General features: G+C 43.9%; 1 protein-coding gene across 2 annotated transcripts in view; it reads right to left on the reverse strand.

Moving 5' to 3' along the window:
* The window catches only part of LOC115107630 (collagen alpha-1(XII) chain-like), a 69,509-nt gene that overhangs the window by 6,977 nt on the left and 44,890 nt on the right, over positions 1–17,642 (reverse strand). For both annotated transcript variants that reach the window (XM_065008691.1, XM_065008692.1), the window contains exons 44-59: positions 16,599–16,738; positions 16,294–16,417; positions 15,821–15,964; positions 15,270–15,434; positions 15,097–15,135; positions 14,774–14,912; positions 13,269–13,411; positions 12,546–12,655; positions 6,153–6,311; positions 5,782–5,859; positions 3,973–4,059; positions 3,478–3,531; positions 2,986–3,081; positions 2,462–2,515; positions 285–338; positions 113–166 (exon numbers count right to left, since the gene is read on the reverse strand). In XM_065008691.1, coding sequence (XP_064864763.1) covers positions 113–166; positions 285–338; positions 2,462–2,515; positions 2,986–3,081; positions 3,478–3,531; positions 3,973–4,059; positions 5,782–5,859; positions 6,153–6,311; positions 12,546–12,655; positions 13,269–13,411; positions 14,774–14,912; positions 15,097–15,135; positions 15,270–15,434; positions 15,821–15,964; positions 16,294–16,417; positions 16,599–16,738 — 1,640 coding nt within the window. The remainder of the gene's footprint in view (positions 1–112; positions 167–284; positions 339–2,461; positions 2,516–2,985; positions 3,082–3,477; positions 3,532–3,972; positions 4,060–5,781; positions 5,860–6,152; positions 6,312–12,545; positions 12,656–13,268; positions 13,412–14,773; positions 14,913–15,096; positions 15,136–15,269; positions 15,435–15,820; positions 15,965–16,293; positions 16,418–16,598; positions 16,739–17,642) is intronic.

The following is a 17,642-nucleotide window of genomic DNA, read 5'->3' on the forward strand; positions in this document are numbered from 1 at the left end:
GAGACCTATGGTATGTCTTTACTATAGTTTCGGAGAGTATGAGCTTGACAGTGACATGATATACAGTACATAGATTCCTTTCTTTCTCTGACTGCATTTTGTCTGAACATACCATTGGTCCTGTTGGGCCTCTGGATCCGGCCTGCCCCTCCTTTCCTTGGGGTCCCTGCATTTGCAACACACAGACAATAGAGTTAAACAAGTTATTGAGATGACAGGATCAAGCATATTAAACCCTAGGCCTAGACATTGTGTGATCATTAGACAATGGCCTATAGACTAACCCTAGGTCCAGCAGGTCCAATTGGGCCGATGGTCCCAGCTACCCCAGGTGGACCCTGGGTAAAAAGACAGAAACATAACCCACTTCAGAGCTGGATATGTTTTCCCCCTCACAGCCCACATTAACACAGGTCACGTTCCTTTGACCAACCAACTCAAACCAGTTTGTTTCACCACCAGTTTTCCGTGTGTCAGACAGTAAATCTCCCTTTTATTTCTCGTTTGCTCAAAAACCCTGCTCACTTTTTTATTGTCAATCCTCTCTCGCCTTTGATGCTTTGGCATTAGATTTACAGGGAACATAATATATTCCAGATCCATTTTATTGGCCATTATAAAACAGGGCTGCGTACTCTGCAAGTCATTAAATGCATATTGCCACAGCATCAGTTCTAGCATGGTCACCTGCAAACACTACCAACAATCACTTTGGGGATGGGTTTACCAAGGCTTTTAACTTGGAATCAATAATTATCTTACACTGGGTAATTCATTCTCCAGTGTCTTGTGGCATAAACACAGCTGCATTAATTCCGAACAGAGGTTTACTTTATTTTATTTTATATGGGGAGGGTGGGGGCTTGTTTCCTAAATCAGAATGAACTCAGCATAGAAATACTCTGCGTTTTCTAGGAGACATCTTTCAGTCACAAAAGGGGCTTCTCTTTTCTTTTATCTATAAATAAAAGAAGTGGGCTATTTCTAGAAGTACAAAGATGCCATTTTATGTATGAGTACTGGAGCTTCTATTTATTTGTGGTGCTGTCGGTCTAATGAAGACCATCTCAAAGGATCTCTAAAATGCAGACATCTGAGGACACATGGAAGTGCATTGTTGTTGTGTAAAAAGTCACAAGCTAAGCCTGGAAATCATTGAATGTTGTCAATGTTGATTAAATAGAAGAGCCAGCTTCGTTATGTAAGCAGAAGGTCATTTACCATGGTGTTCTGTGTAGCTATGCCATCTATCATAGACGGTTGGTACGTTACAAAATATAGGCTCCAGGAAACCGGATTTTTCATTCATACATTTTTTTATCACCTCATCAGCTTTCTATGCACCATAGTACAACAACTGACACAAGGAGGGAGGCACTGCAGTACAACAACTGACACAAGGAGGGAGGCACTGCAGTACAACAACTGACACAAGGAGGGAGGCACTGCAGTACAACAACTGACACAAGGAGGGAGGCACTGCAGTACAACAACTGACACAAGGAGGGAGGCACTGCAGTACAACAACTGACACAAGGAGGGAGGCCCTGTAGTACAACAACTGACACAAGGAGGGAGGCCCTGTAGTACCACCACTGACACAAGGAGGGAGGCCCTGTAGTACAACAACTGACACAAGGAGGGAGGCACTGCAGTACCACAACTGACACAAGGAGGGAGGCCCTGTAGTACAACAACTGACACAAGGAGGGAGGCACTGCAGTACAACAACTGACACAAGGAGGGAGGCACTGCAGTACAACAACTGACACAAGGAGGGAGGCACTGCAGTACAACAACTGACACAAGGAGGGAGGCACTGCAGTACAACAACTGACACAAGGAGGGAGGCCCTGTAGTACAACAACTGACACAAGGAGGGAGGCACTGCAGTACCACAACTGACACAAGGAGGGAGGCACTGCAGTACAACAACTGACACAAGGAGGGAGGCACTGCAGTACAACAACTGACACAAGGAGGGAGGCACTGCAGTACCACAACTGACACAAGGAGGGAGGCACTGCAGTACAACAACTGACACAAGGAGGGAGACACTGCAGTACAACCACTGACACAAGGAGGGAGGCACTGCAGTACAACCACTGACACAGGAGGGAGGCACTGCAGTACCACAACTGACACAAGGAGGGAGGCACTGCAGTACAACCACTGACACAAGGAAGAAGGCCTAATGTGGAAGGCCTGACTAGAACGACCCTTGTTTAACAGAAATGGTTGATCAGGCTGAATGGTTTTCCACTCACTTAACAGAGAATAAATCCAAATTGGGGAATCTCAACCTGTTGTTAGTTACTGTCTCTTTGTGAGTCCTCTTCATAAGAAATATTGTCTATGGCTTGCCACATGGAGAGAGGCCAGAGTAGTAGCATATCTGTGAATTATCCCTCGTTTCCTGTTCTAAAACACAGCCGGGGCCGCGGGCCAAAGCAGCACTCACTTTCTGTCCAGGTAGCCCAGAATCACCAGCTTCTCCTTTTGGTCCTTGTCGGCCCTGAAACAGTGAAGGGAGAAACCCATTCACACTCAGTGGATCACATAATTTAAAAAAAATCTGTCAATCTGTCTTTGTGCAACCCAAGATAAACACACTGTGATGAGAGTTGTATGCGAGATGTGTGGAAGTATATTGGTGATGTCCAAACAGGCCATGGGTTAATGAGACATTTCTCTTGAGTCTGGGTGTGTTTCAGAGAAGGAAATCCCAGTGGTGATTTATGCACAGGCTGGTTTAAAGGCCCCAGATATCACGTTTAGCCCCAGAAATGGAGGAATGCAGGCTCTACAGGCCCTTGCCACAATTACTCCAGCTTGTAAATTCCTTACATAATAAATGGCCAAAATAATCCCTATTTGGTGTGTGAAGTCATCATGGGATTTACGTTTAACCGTTGTAAACGAGCTGTGTGTGGCAGTGGCTGGGGAGAGGGGAGTGTGTGTAGGTGTGTGGAGTGTTCAACTCACAGCTTCTCCTGGAATAGACAGCCCACTGCGTCCTTGAGGGCCGGGGAGACCCATAGGTCCTGGCAAGCCTGTATCTCCACGCGGTCCAATTGGACCCTATCAGAGAAACAAAGACAAGAGATAAGAATCAATTAGACCTGGAAAGTATGTTAATATTGAGATCTCCAGACTAAAAGTAGTAGTGCAGTCAAATGCTACTGTTGCAATGTGTGGAAGAAGGCACCAGAAACCGTGGAATGCATGCACTGTCAAACAGAGCCTCCCTCAGTTTCGAGAAGACAAACACATTGCCAATAAGTGAATTCAGATGTTTTTCTTCCATATCAAAGCCATGATACTGCAAACAGTTTAAAGGATACTCCAATATTCCACATTCTCCAAACTGTGTCAACGACCTTGACCACTTTATGACTGACGTCAGTTATGACTTTAAAATGTAACCCTGCAGCCCTAAAGAGGGACTCTGAGAGGTGAGGTTAGTGAGGTACTTACAGCCGGACCAGTCTCCCCTCTTTCCCCCCGGGGACCTTTGCTCCCAGGTGCGCCCTGGGGAAGGAAGAGCATTAGTCAAGTTAACACTGTGAGGGATAGGAGTGTCTAGAAGCCCAGAGCAACATCTGTCAGGATGCTGTCAGGATGGATGCTCTCTCCCTGGGGGCTCCGTAGTCTTAACATGCAGACTATTGTAGTTTCCTTCTGGTTTGCCCTTTTAAAAACAAATAAAGGCCAAATTGTACAGTCAGTCCTGCATAATGAATATGTTTCAGAGTGAAACTGTACAGTCATAACATTTATAGGAACTTGTCAAAAAATATAATTTTCCATCGGCAGATCAAGGAATTCACTAGAACCCCCTGGCCTGCAGCAGAGAGAGGGAAGGAGTGTGAGTCCGAAGAAGCACCCTATTGGCTACAGAGTGCACCATTATTTTATCAGAGCCAAGGTAATAGGGTGCTGTTTGAGATGCAGCTGTAGAGGATGTCTTACCACTGCCCCCTGTGGTCCCTGGAGTCCTGTGCTCTCTGAGGTGCATGTGCAGGCTTTGGGGAGGGACGGGCACTTGGACTCCTCTCTCTGATAGGGTAAGGAAACAGACAGGCACAGGAGTTGGCCAAAAACACAGACCCAGTTCTCTGTGAGTCTGCAGAGATGCTGATTAAGCTGCAGGTAATTCACTCAGCCAGTCTCATGTACGTAGAATTACAGACTTCATGACTGTAAGTTTCTCTGGGTAAGAGCATCTGCTAAATGACTGAATGGTAACGTAAATGTAAAAGAGGCAGGCTCAGGAGGTTACAGGATAATATGGCTTATTTGGAATGATTAGATGGTATTAGTACCAGTAGTACGGTACATGTCAAGACTATACAACAGATGAAGTACATGCTCTCTAGTTGACAGCTAATATTTCACTAGAACAGCTCAATCAGACAGCTGTGTTGCATGCAATGATCCTGTGGCAATGGACATCATGAGCTTCCAGCAAGGCAATTGTTGAAAAGCCCTACCCCCTACCCCCTACCCAAAAGCCCTACCCCTAACCCAAAAGCCCTACCCCCTACCCAAAAGCCCTACCCACATGTTTTTACATTCTGGGTGTCCAACCAACAGTGATCGTGGGGCTCTTGAAACAAAAGCTGCTTTTACTCGTTGAAACAGAGGCCGGTTCCTAGATAACTCTGGTGGGACTAAAGTGAGAAAGTCGAGGTCGAACAGGGGCTTTGAGGCATAGGACCCAGGGTCAAAACACCAGTGCCTGCGGTACAGTACATTAAAAGGATCACGTGAAACGTGTAACAAGAGTTGTTGTTGACAATGTCTTCATAGCTTGGCACTGTTTGTTGTTTAATGTGCGTATTGTTGAAGGCCGTTCATAGTTGTGATGCCTTTACAGTCGATAGCCGTTGCTTCTCCACCTAATGGCGAGGCTCTGGGGAAACCGGGCAGGGTAACTGCGAATCAGTGACATACACTACTTGACAAAAGGCGTTTGAAGCTGCAGCTGGGCTATTTAAACAATTATAGCACGGCCTAATTCATGTGCTTCATAAACATCCAATGGGAGTCTTCCAAGAGTTGGAATAATTTAAGAAGAAAAAACAGGTGGCATAAAATGTTCCTGTTCTATATAGACTGAATGACTTTTCTTTGTCGCTGCCAGAAATGTACTTGGTACTGAGGCACGTTGTCATTCAACGATGTCTTTGACATATTAGATATATTAGATAGGACAACTGCATAGGGGTGGTAGAGTCAAGTTCTAATCATGCAATGCTTCGCTGCTATCACTTTTCCATAGATTAAGTGGAATGTACTGAGCTCGCTGTCTGCACACTAGTTGACCATTGAGAAAATCAGATTTCTTCTTCATGTGTTCAGGATTATGTAAGTATGTCCTTAAGAGATGTGGGATGGGTATGCATTTGTTTACTGCAATGTTAAAAGATGAGACAAGCAATAAGCATTAGAAGCATGTGTCTAATATGAACGTGCACAAACACACACGCCTGCACACACACACACAGATGCTCAACAGGAGAACTAAGGAGATGGGTCGGTGAAAATGTTAACAGACTGCTCAGAGCATGCTTTGCGTCTGTGAAGTTGTACTGCCCGCCTCTCCCCTCCAGGGAGGTCCAGATGTAGGGTGAAGTTGTCCCTAGACACTGATCTGTGATGCATTTTGCATTTCCCCCACTAATGGGCTAAGGTTAGGATTGGGGCAGAGGAAGCTGATCCTAGATCTGTACCTAGGGAAAGCTTCAGCGGAGGTCCACTGAGGCTGCTCTTACTCACCATAGATGGAAGGTCACAGCATCTGTCTCTGCTCGTCCAGCCCAGGGTGCACACAATATCGAACATCTGGAGCTGGAACTGTGGAACAAGGGGAAAAAAGTTAAACAGTGTTAGTTACATGTGTCTTTGATACTTCCTTGTCATCCAAAAATACCAACTAAGAGCATGCAGACAGAGAGCCCACAGAGAATCAGATAAGGATAACTGAGACACACTCCACTTGGGGTAAACTATGTTGGAGACAGTACGCTTCAAGACTTCCTCCTGTCATTACAGCACTCAGATACACAGGGGTACTATAACGGACTTGCTTGTAGGCTGCTAGGTCCAGTAGGTCCATATGCCTTGACGTTGTGTGACAGTTCACTTACAGTTGCACTTTTCCCCTTGGAACCAATGGACTTGGACATTTTGCCTAGGACTTGATAGCCGTCCGTGGACGTGTTTCCAGCTTCCTTAATCTCCTTTTCCGCCACCTCTTGGCAGTCGAGGTTCAGCTTGACTTTGGTGGGGGAAACAAGGATGTGGAGCTGTATAGAGAAAAGATTGAGAGTTGTTACATTCTTCGTCCAGGACATACTTTCGTCTAGGACCATCTGCTTTCTATCTTGAAACTCTGCAAATCATTGGGTTATCTGGGGTTGACAACAGAGCGCAGAGAGACACAGGGTGTATGTGGATGTGTTATTTCCTCTCCTTGATGTGGTGTTCACTGACAGCCTCCAAAAGAGGTAGACCAGAGAGAAATAAAGCCACACGATTTCAACACATTCTGATAGCTAACACTCAATTCTAAGGATGTACAGTGTCCTAAAAGTTTTCTCAGGATAAGATACATGGTTCTGGTTCAAAAAGTAATCTGTACTAATGTATTAACTGTTAATTATATATATTAGTCATATAGCATGTAATAACATCAGTAAAATGAACCTGGTGTGGTAAAACACAGTAGGAAATACCAGATCAGATGTTTTCAGCAAAAAATACTTGCTCAATGATTTATAGAGCACCGTCATCCATTCATCTCTCTCATTTACTTGTGGTCATGGGATTAAAGTGTATGTGGTGTACACCAAGGATGAGTCTTTCCACCGCTATGTTTCCCAGAGTCAATGTATGCATTATGTTGCTATTCCTTACTCAGGTCAACCTCACATCTTCTGATGATGTAGTTTTGTGGTGTGCCATAAGAAGTGCTCCCTTTTACTCTCTCCCTCTATTGCCAAGAGGCTAGCTGCTGTTCTGTGGAGTTCATTCACATTCTTACTTAGCAGGCAACATGCTACTGTACCAAGCCATGGAGTCAGTCCCAGAGATTTGGCAACCACATGCGGTTTCATTCATTGTGATCAATATCGTTGGAAACGTATAGCTATGTTTTGCAGACCACTAGCGGAGGAAGCTTCTCTCTCAGGATTCTTCTGGGAGAGCGAGCAGACAGACAGTGGAGCACGCTCAGCAATTTATGGAAACTGTGAGTCTGTTTTGGACAGAGAGAGGGTAAATAAGGTAAATATATACCCTAAGAAAGCAACTTGGAGAAATTATCAACTTCACTCGAGGAAATTACATCATCAGACGGCGCTCTATACAGTCTCAGACAGTCTCCAGTTCAGTTTAAGCCCAGTTAACACATAACGTTCTGAGAACCATATGTTTCTTAGCACTGGTTAGAGAGCGTGGTTATCCTATGGATATTTTACATACAACCTTCCCACAACTTTCCGGGAATGGTGTAGGATAGTTGCTTGGCTTTGAAACATTCTCAGCACAGTTAAGGAACTTCACAAAAAAACTTTATTTAGTTAGTATTTCATTACTTTAACAGAGGGTTTCCTACATGTTCAAACATGGTTTCATTTCATTTTAATGTTATTAATGTTCTATGAACGTTCTCCAACTGGTTTGATATTGGGGATGTTCTCAAATAGTTTAAAGAATGTGTTATTCTGTGGTAATGTCTGTGGCAATTTCAGTACGTCATCATTGCGTTTCCTACAGGTTTAATCATGGTTCTATTTAAAGTCAGGTTCTCAAATTATTCTGAGAACATTAAGAAAACGTTCCAACGTTGTAAAAATGTTATTTAAAAAAAATTAAATAAAATCCACAAGAACATTTTAGTAATGTTCAGAGAAAGTTCTAAAAACATCCAGCTCTGAGTTAGACCCAGCTATTCAAACAGAGCAATAATACAAATCTATTTGTGAACAATAAAACATCTCACAGTTTAACCTGCAGAAAAGAGATGCCAAGAAGCTATAATGACCAAAAGGTAAACCCTTGGTCAAGGTTTCCCTGTCTTGGTAAAAACGTGGTGTGCAGCAAGCAGCATTCCCTCTAAGCTCACTGACGTGACGGCCACGTTACAGATGTCGGGGTTTCCCTTGACCTCCGGTCAGTCACTGGGACAGATTACACAGCACCTCCCTATGCCAGAACTTCTACCGTTCAAGTATGATTATGTCCTCTCTCTCTCGGGCCTCATGCTCACCATTGTCTAAAGCATATTAGCCTCTTCATACATACGTCTTGAGGGTTCTCTACCCATTTGGACTATATACTGTACAGATGTAAGAGCTTAATTTGAGCCAATTTACTAGGGCATGAAAATAATTAATTGACATTTTTGTAGGGATGATACAGGGAAAATCAAATCTGAAATTTCTAAGTGGAAACTTCAAACTTCAGAAGCCTTTTGAAACCTAAAATACACTACATGTTTTAAATGTTCTGCATTGTAGGAAGGTTCTCCTGCAACAGGGTGATCAAATTAAGACCCTACATCTGTATGGTTTTCCTTTTGTTCATTGACTCAAGCTTCCATGACATCCATATGCCTTTGTTTGAGTATTGTTTGGTATGATAGGCATAAGACTGTTATTGTATTTTCCAAACACAAGACAATGGTTTTCGATAATTAATTAAACTTTTGATACGTTCAAGTTGAATGATGAAAAGCAGAGTCGAGCAGTCAGGGTATGTCAACACTAATTTATCATCTTTATGGACATGGATATTTACATGATTCCTAACAACTATCGATCATGGTCTAAGTAACTGCTTTAGAGTTTGAATCCTGTGGATCTGGTAAACCTACTGTAAACGTACCTAATCTTGGTTGAAAGAGAGGGTTACTGGTGCGAGAACCAAGCCCTCAAACTGTCATCCGAGAAGGGCATCTAGAGAAGGTTTATACAGTAGTAGCAGTGAGTTGTTGTTTTTATACTGGTTGATAGAATGGTATTGTATTTCAACCAAATATACCCACAGGGGGCTCTGAATTCCTTCAGAATCCTCATAGGATTTGTCCTGTTGAGTAGAGCACGTCTGTTAAACCCATTTTAGGGAGTTTTGGATTGTCGCCGGTAACTAAGACCATTCAAACTTTGAGTTAGCTCTTTCCTGACTGATTAGATCGAGGTAAATCAGCCTTGCCATGAAGCAGTGCAACCCGGCTGTTTAGAAGCCCATAGCCTTCCTCAGCATAGAACACTTTCATTATTCCTGCCAGAGATGGCTAAAAAAAAACAGATCAGGACATCAATCAAATAAGGGAGTGAGAGTCTGGGTTCAAGCTAACCTGTCTAAATCATGTTTGTTTATGCTGCATATGCTGGCAGCAGGGATAGAGAAGTGGATTCTACAAGTCAACAACTCTGTAACTATTGGTCATCTGCCTCTTAAAAAGACGTGCATTTTGCCACTCTGCAAAATAAAGTTTCAACCTCTCCACTGACAGAGGGAAAATTACAAGTGAACAGAGCTTACACTAATCAATCCCAGCTCATTACTGTCTGTTTGTCTGTCTGTCTGCCTGCCTGCCTGCCTGCCTGCCTGTCTGTCTGTCTGTCTGTCTGTCTGTCTGTCTGTCTGTCTGCCTGCCTGCCTGCCTGCCTGCCTGCCTGCCTGCCTGTCTGTCTGCCTGCCTGCCTGCCTGCCTGTCTGCCTGCCTGCCTGCCTGCCTGCCTGTCTGCCTGCCTGCCTGCCTGCCTGCCTGCCTGCCTGTCTGTCTGTCTGTCTGTCTGTCTGTCTGTCTGTCTGCCTGCCTGCCTGCCTGCCTGCCTGCCTGTCTGTCTGTCTGTCTGTCTGCCTGCCTGCCTGCCTGCCTGCCTGCCTGCCTGCCTGCCTGCCTGTCTGCCTGCCTGCCTGCCTGCCTGTCTGTCTGTCTGTCTGTCTGTCTGCCTGCCTGCCTGCCTGCCTGCCTGCCTGCCTGTCTGTCTGTCTGTCTGCCTGCCTGCCTGTCTGCCTGCCTGCCTGCCTGCCTGCCTGCCTGCCTGCCTGTCTGCCTGTCTGTCTGTCTGTCTGTCTGTCTGTCTGTCGGTCGGTCGGTCGGTCTGTCTATGACTGGGAGAGTCACTGTGAGAAGTGTGGTTGAGGTCCTGTCCCCAGTGAGAGCAATAAACCGCCTAGTCTCCTGTCATGTGCCATCTATTAAAGGAGACTTTGCCATTGGTTAAACTTATCAGCAGTGCTAACTCTGGGTCTTCCTTTCCTGTGGTGGTTCTTATGAGAACCAGTTTCATCATATCGCTTGATGGTTTTTACGACTGCACAAAGTTCTTGAAATGTTCAGGATTGACTGACCTCTCTTTGCTTATTTGAGCTCTTCTTGCCATAATATGGACGTTTACCAAATAGGGCTATCTTCTGTATACCAACCCTACCTTACTTTTACCAAGGCAATTGACATGCATTCCAGGTGACTACCTCATGAGGCTGGTTGGGAGAGTGCCAAGAGTGTGGAGGGCTGTCATCAGGGCAGGGGGTGACTACTTTGAGGAATCTCGGATTTGGAGTATATTTTGATTTGTTTAGCACTTTTTTGGTTTCTGCAAGGTTCCATATGTGTTGTTTCGTGGTTTTGATGTCTTCGCTATTATTCTACAATGTAGAGGGTGGTAGAAGTGGTGAGGGACCCTGGAATGAGTAGGTGTGTCCAAACTTTTGACTGGTACTGTATTTCTTAAATACATTTTTTCACTTTTAGATTTGTGTGTTTTGCTGTGAATTTTTAGATACTACTGCACTGTTGGAGCCAGGCACGCAAGCATTTAGTTAGATACTACTGCACTGTTGGAGCCAGGCACGCAAGCATTTAGTTAGATACTACTGCACTGTTGGAGCCAGGCACGCAAGCATTTAGTTAGATACTACTGCACTGTTGGAGCCAGGCACGCAAGCATTTAGTTAGATACTACTGCACTGTTGGAGCCAGGCACGCAAGCATTTAGTTAGATACTACTGCACTGTTGGAGCCAGGCACGCAAGCATTTAGTTAGATACTACTGCACTGTTGGAGCCAGGCACGCAAGCATTTAGTTAGATACTACTGCACTGTTGGAGCCAGGCACGCAAGCATTTAGTTAGATACTACTGCACTGTTGGAGCCAGGCACGCAAGCATTTAGTTAGATACTACTGCACTGTTGGAGCCAGGCACGCAAGCATTTCGCTACACCCTAAATATGTGTGACCAATAAAATACAGCATGTACACTACCAGATACAGCATGTACACAACCGTGCTGGAACACTAGGACAGACACAGCATATAGGCCTACACAACCCTGCTGGAACACTGGGTAAACCCCAGAACAGAGTCACCCCCCCCCCCAACAGCAGCAGCAAGAATTCCCCTGTGTTTAGCTACCAGAGGCAACAGAGGCAATACTAGGCCTGCCTCCAACATCCAGGCAGAGAAACTGCAGCAGTGCCAAAAAGGAAAGAGAAAGAGAGAGAGAAAGAGTGAGTGTGAGAAAGAGAAAGAGGCAGACAGAGAAAACCTCCCCCTAGCCTCGCATTCCACTGCCTCTCTGATGTAATTGTTTAATAGCAATAGCAGTGACCCAATATTTTCCAGACTCGCGCGCCAGCAGTGACTAGCAGTGCCTTTTAATGGTCTCCCCAAAAAGACTTATAGATTCTAGTGAAAATGTGCAATAGGGTTGTCCACACCACCATTCACTGCAGTACGTCATTTCCACAGCCCCCATGAGCACCCTGCTCTGACCTTATGGTGAAGGACGCATTCCCGCTGTTAGAAAAATTCCAGTAAGTACCAGAGGGGAGTGCTTCCCTAATACACAGACAGTCTACTACATGCCTATAGTCTTTAGTGGTCTCTCTTCCTTTAGGCTACAACTCAGTGACTGAACTTAATGCTAATTCAAGTGATCAAATATGGCAACACCACTGATTTCTCTGCCCCACTAGTTCCTCTTGGAAACCAACAACCAAGGAATTAGAATTTCATTCAGCTCCAACCAATGTGGAGTTGGACCTGGACCAAACATGATCACTTCAGCTTGAACCAGCCATTTGATTAGCTTTAATGTCCAAAGAAACTGCTACAAGATCAATTGCCACTTGTATCTCTGGATTACTTTGAGAGTTATTGATTGCCATCAATAACAACAATCCATGCATCATGTGACATTGGAGTTTTTACAGTTTACAGTCAAAGACCATCTGCTTGACTAAGCAGACATTGTTTTGCAGCACACGTGTCTGTAGCTGTGTCGGAGGTACACCTCCTGTAACATATAACATATTTGGAATGCCAGGTATCCCTTCTCAGTGTCTGTATATCCTCAGGACATGCCAAGCTTACTGCAAGAACAAAGGTGCCAGCTGTGATTGATGTACCACACCTCCAGTCTTAGTTGCCAGGCCCAGAAAGTTATATAATCCAGCCATTTACTTCACTACACCCAGTATATTCCTCCAATCCCAACAGTCACGCAGATAAGCAGTCAGTGTTTACCTTGTGGAAGCTTCCATGGAAGATTCTCTTCACTTGATCATTGTCGAAAGTGACCCTCTGGATCTCCCCCCTCGTATCCTTGTTATAATACGATATAGTTTGGCTAGAAGCTGAAAAGAGAAAAACACAATTAGAGAGAGAAAGAAAGGGGTTACAGATAGGTAGGTCTCCAACGTCACATTAGGACGTGGTGTTATGCAAAGCTCCTAAACTAGAAACAGGACTCCACCATCATCAATGGATAGTTTATCATAAAGCACAAACAGATATGCTTTGTGATAGCTACAACATAAAACAGCAAGGTTGGGGCTTTATAAAGGCCAGCTGAAGCTAGCTAGTACAGGATGCTGGATGTTGGATGAGGCTGTGTGTGGTTACTGAGGGAGACCAATGCAGCCCTGGGCTCTGGAGCCCATTACAATCCATTCACTGATCCCATGAGAGGATATCAGACAGAACCACAGAAAGATATCTACAGCTGCTGGATATCTTCTCCTCAAAGAGCACTACTTCATCATTCCTCTATGTAGCATACCAAATGGCACCCTATTCCCTATGTAGTGCACTTCTTCAACCAGGGCCCACTATGTAGGGAATACGGTGCCATTTGGGATGCAGCCCCAGGAACCTCTTGTAACCCTTACTGTAACCCTCCACCCTCAACCCCTTCAAATCCACAACGGCAACCATTCAGCACAAGTCAAAGAGGCTAGAATGCCTTACGATCGATGGTGACCCCGACTTCAGGCTTGTCGTCCTTGGTGGACACCTGCCAGATGTCGAAGGCCTCAGTGGGTGTGTCCGGGAGGAGACGGAACATCATGATGATGGTGTAGGAGTGAGGTAGTCCGTCAGGGTGAATCTCTCTGTTCAAACCCCCACGCAACACCAACAATTAGACTGACCATTAAAAAACTACAAAATCAACTCACCATCAATATGCAGTATATATGTGATGGGATGTATAGACATTATGGACAGTATATATACAGAAATATATACAGAAATAGTTCAATAGGATTTCACTAGAATACAGTATAGTATATTCAGTACATATGAAATGGGTAAAACAGTATTACCATATGTTTATGTAGCACTGTGATATGGATGAATTTGTTCCTTTGAGTAAAAAACAGAGGTAAAACTATGTGGAATGTTAAGCTGACCGGGGATATTTGATAGGCCTACTGTGCAGCTGATAAAGCGCTTAGAGATGTATGATGTAGGAGATAGACAGTGGAGTTGGATGTCTCTGAGCTACGTGGGCCGAGTGAAATCAACAGTATGCCAGAACTTCAGATTGAACAATATGCCAGAACTTCAGATCACTGCTTAACACTTAACAGGATGTCGTAAATCTATTGACCTAGTTTAGAGGGGAATGGGGTCTAAACAGTCTGTCTGAACATAGTTGGGCAAGACGTGTCATGTTAGCAGCCTGGGCCATATCCAAGTGCCAAACAGACGTTTATACAGTTTTTACATGATGGAAAGGACCCACAAAAAAGTAACGTTCGAAAACATATAATTTCTTAATGGTTGCCTCCCTGCATTGACCTCCATCTCCTCAGTCTTCCTCCACTTGAGCGTAGACAAGCTTTCAGTCTGAGAATATCATTAGAATCTGAACAAACAGATTAGGGTTGCGAAATCACAGCAACTTTCCCCAAATTCCTTGGTTTGACAGTTTTTACAGTGGAGTTGGAAAAAGGGTTTTGATGAAAAAAAGAATTGATGTTTTTATTCTGCAGATCAAATGCTTCTCTATGTGATGCTTTCCTTCAAAGGTCAATCAAGCCATGACAAGGTCAGCCACAGCATATGGAATGATTAGGGAACATATTAACAAATCGTGCTCAGCTAAGTATGGTTTTGAGCTAATGTTTTCCAGCATGTTTGCCTGAGGGCATTTTAATGATATGTAATTCACTAGAGATCCACAGCAAGTGCTGGCAGTTTTTGTGCTGCAACTCAAATCCCTTAAATGTATTCGCTCAGAAAAGCAGCGCAGACATACAACCACAAGATGTAGATTTGACCAATCCAAGCCAGAGACGATGGTAGAAAAAGATTTAGTCAACTTTCACAAAATGTCTAGGTTATCCAGAAATTCTGGTTGGATTATTATTCCCTCCTGATTCCGGGAAATTTCAAACCAGGAATACCTGGGTATTTTTGTCGAAAATACCAGAATTTTCTAATCCAAGACAATGGTATGTCAGACTCACGTGGTGGGCTGGGTCAGGAAGGAGTTCTTATGGAGTCTGTAGGCTGTGTAGCTGTTGAAGGAACCAGGTTCCATAGACACTCCCTTGATATAGCCATAGGTCTTCTCTGTCAGGTTGAACGCCTCCAGCATCCTGAAGCCTAGAACACAAGGTAAATAAGTCTTATTAAGTTCTAGGAGGTTCTAGGAAGTTCTAGACAGTTCTAAGACATTCTAAGAAGTTCTAGAAATTCCTCATATACAATAATGAGTAAATAATACATGCTGTTTCTGCAGTTGGTTCTAATTTGGGATGCACAAAATTAATAATCTGAGCATATTTACCAGGTGATGTGAATCCATTTAGGTAGATCAGGGGACAAGCTGTGAATATAATATCAAAGATTAGCAACAGTTGAATTTGTTTCTATATTTGACTTTCATGGGAGATAAAGTATTTAGCAGTTAGCGATTAATTTAAGTGTTATCCAAAAAAAAAAAGATCCAAAAAAGCTCACATGATGTTGCGGTTTCGCAAATGAAGGTCACAAGGTTGTCTTGGATAGTTGCAAAGGCGTCGAAGTCGTCCACAACGAAGATGTGTCTGTCGCTTGGCTTGCTCCCAATGTTCTGCAGCTCAGCATAATCCACATCGGCAACACCAACCACAAACACACTGTAACCTGGAGGAGGAACACGTTCACACTTAACAATAAGGCCCGAGGAGGTGTGGTGTATTTATATGGCCAATATACCACGGCTAAGGGCTGGTCTTAGTTGCGAAGCAACACGGAGGGCCTGGACACAGCCCTTAGCCATGGTATATCGGCCATATACCTCAAAGCCATACCAGTGCTATACGACCTGATATACCATGGCTGTTGGCCAATCAGCATTCAGGGCTTGAACCACCCAGTTCATAAACTCACATAACCAACTATGTGTATTTGTGATTCTAACAAGTTACAGATTGTAGATACTTCAATGACAACATAGACAACACAAACCACACACTCGTTGTGATTGACGTTTTGACTGGAAGATTCCTGTTCAACTCAGTAACCCTTACCAGCATGCTGCAGTGCGGCAGCGTTTTTCTTCACCTCATCCTGAGAACGACCGTCTGTGACAGCTACCACAACCTTGGGGACATTCCTCCTCATTCCATTTTCGGACGTAAATACCTTCTCCTTGACATGCTTCAGAGCAACACCTGATCAAGAACAATGAAAGGTCAATGAAAATGACCATTTAATTAGTGTGATATCGGATAACTTTGAATAGACAACCATGTCTACTTAGTGGATGGATCTATAAAAAATAAGCATGTTTGGCTTGCATCCATTGAAATGTTAGCCTGAATGCCCGTCTGTTTGTGCTATAATGCCAACTCCTTGTCACTCATTATCATGCCAGTGACAGTAATGGATTCGTTAAGAGCAGACACAGATCTGGGACCAGGCTCATGGAACGTGTTGGTATCATTGTAACGTTTACAACCTGAGACTAGTTGGTGGGTGCTGGGTTTGGGAAGAGGCTCACCAGTCTTAGTGTTTCCTCCTCTGTACTGAATGAGTTGTAGAGCAGCGAGACCGCTGCCCTTGTCCGAGTAAGAGTTCAGCCTGAATTCGGTCTTTGCTTCGTCGCTGTACTGAACGAACGACACCTGTTTCCAAAGTAAACAGACATGAGCATTACGAGGAGTTGTAGTATGATGCCATAGCGTACCTGGTATTCTATGTAGTATGTTATGCTAAAACTAACAACTATCACCAAGTTGACTAGCAATTACAGTCTTAAAAGCATATTGTAACACAATTTATACCTCTATTTACATCACTACACACCTGCATTCCTGTCGATCCGATGACATCGAAGGCTCCAATCATGCTGAAGACGAACTGCACCACTTTCCGGAAGCTCTCTTCCCCGATACTCCATGAGCCGTCGATAAGGAACACCACATCTGCCTTGGCACCTTTGCACACTGATGCAGAAGAAAAACAACTCAATGAACTGCACTACATAGATTCCATGGCAGGCCACAGACTCTGAGCTGCCTGGAACACCAGGCATCAGAAAGAGAGTGGGCAACCTTAAAAATAAAAACGTCTGCAGGAATCTCAAAAACAAAACCATCGAGGAAAACAATGACATAATGAAGCTGTACATAGCAATTATTGGTTTAATTGATCATACTTTCCTGAAAAAAACCCGATCAAAACAAGAAACATTTGGTCACCATGAGGGCTGGAAATGAAATGCTCTTTAATGGCTTTCTCGCTTAGTACAAAAGAAGTAGTTGGCAAAACAAAAGATAATGTCTGCCTGATGTGGTAGAGCACTTTTTTTTATCTCTCGCAATCCCGTCCTCCAAGTCTGAGTCCATAAACAGGTTTTACACAATATCTTATCAAACAAACAGCTTCTTTGGACACCTAGGTTATTCATTAGTCAATGGGTGTGTTCCATTGAAAAACCCTGGGGGTCTGTGTGGACCATGTGGCGGCCATTAGTTTAACACTGGCACTAACACTCACTCTGATCTAGAGGAAATAAGTCTGCAGGTCTCTGCTTCTGCCAAATAATGAGATGTTGAGTGTTTTGCATATTCTCTAAACCTGCCTTTTTATTACTTTCACCTAATGGCACTAAAAACACACACAAATAAAACCATTCTGATGGCACTAAAAACACACACAAATAAAACCATTCGGATGGCACTAAAAACACACACAAATAAAACCATTCTGATGGCACTAAAAACACACACAAATAAAACCATTCTGATGGCACTAAAAACACACACAAATAAAACCATTCTGATGGCACTAAAAACACACACAAATAAAACCATTCTGATGGCACTAAAACCACACACAAATAAAACC

Source organism: Oncorhynchus nerka, linkage group LG24, assembly GCF_034236695.1.
Source record: "Oncorhynchus nerka isolate Pitt River linkage group LG24, Oner_Uvic_2.0, whole genome shotgun sequence".
Classification (NCBI taxonomy): Eukaryota; Metazoa; Chordata; class Actinopteri; order Salmoniformes; family Salmonidae; genus Oncorhynchus; species Oncorhynchus nerka.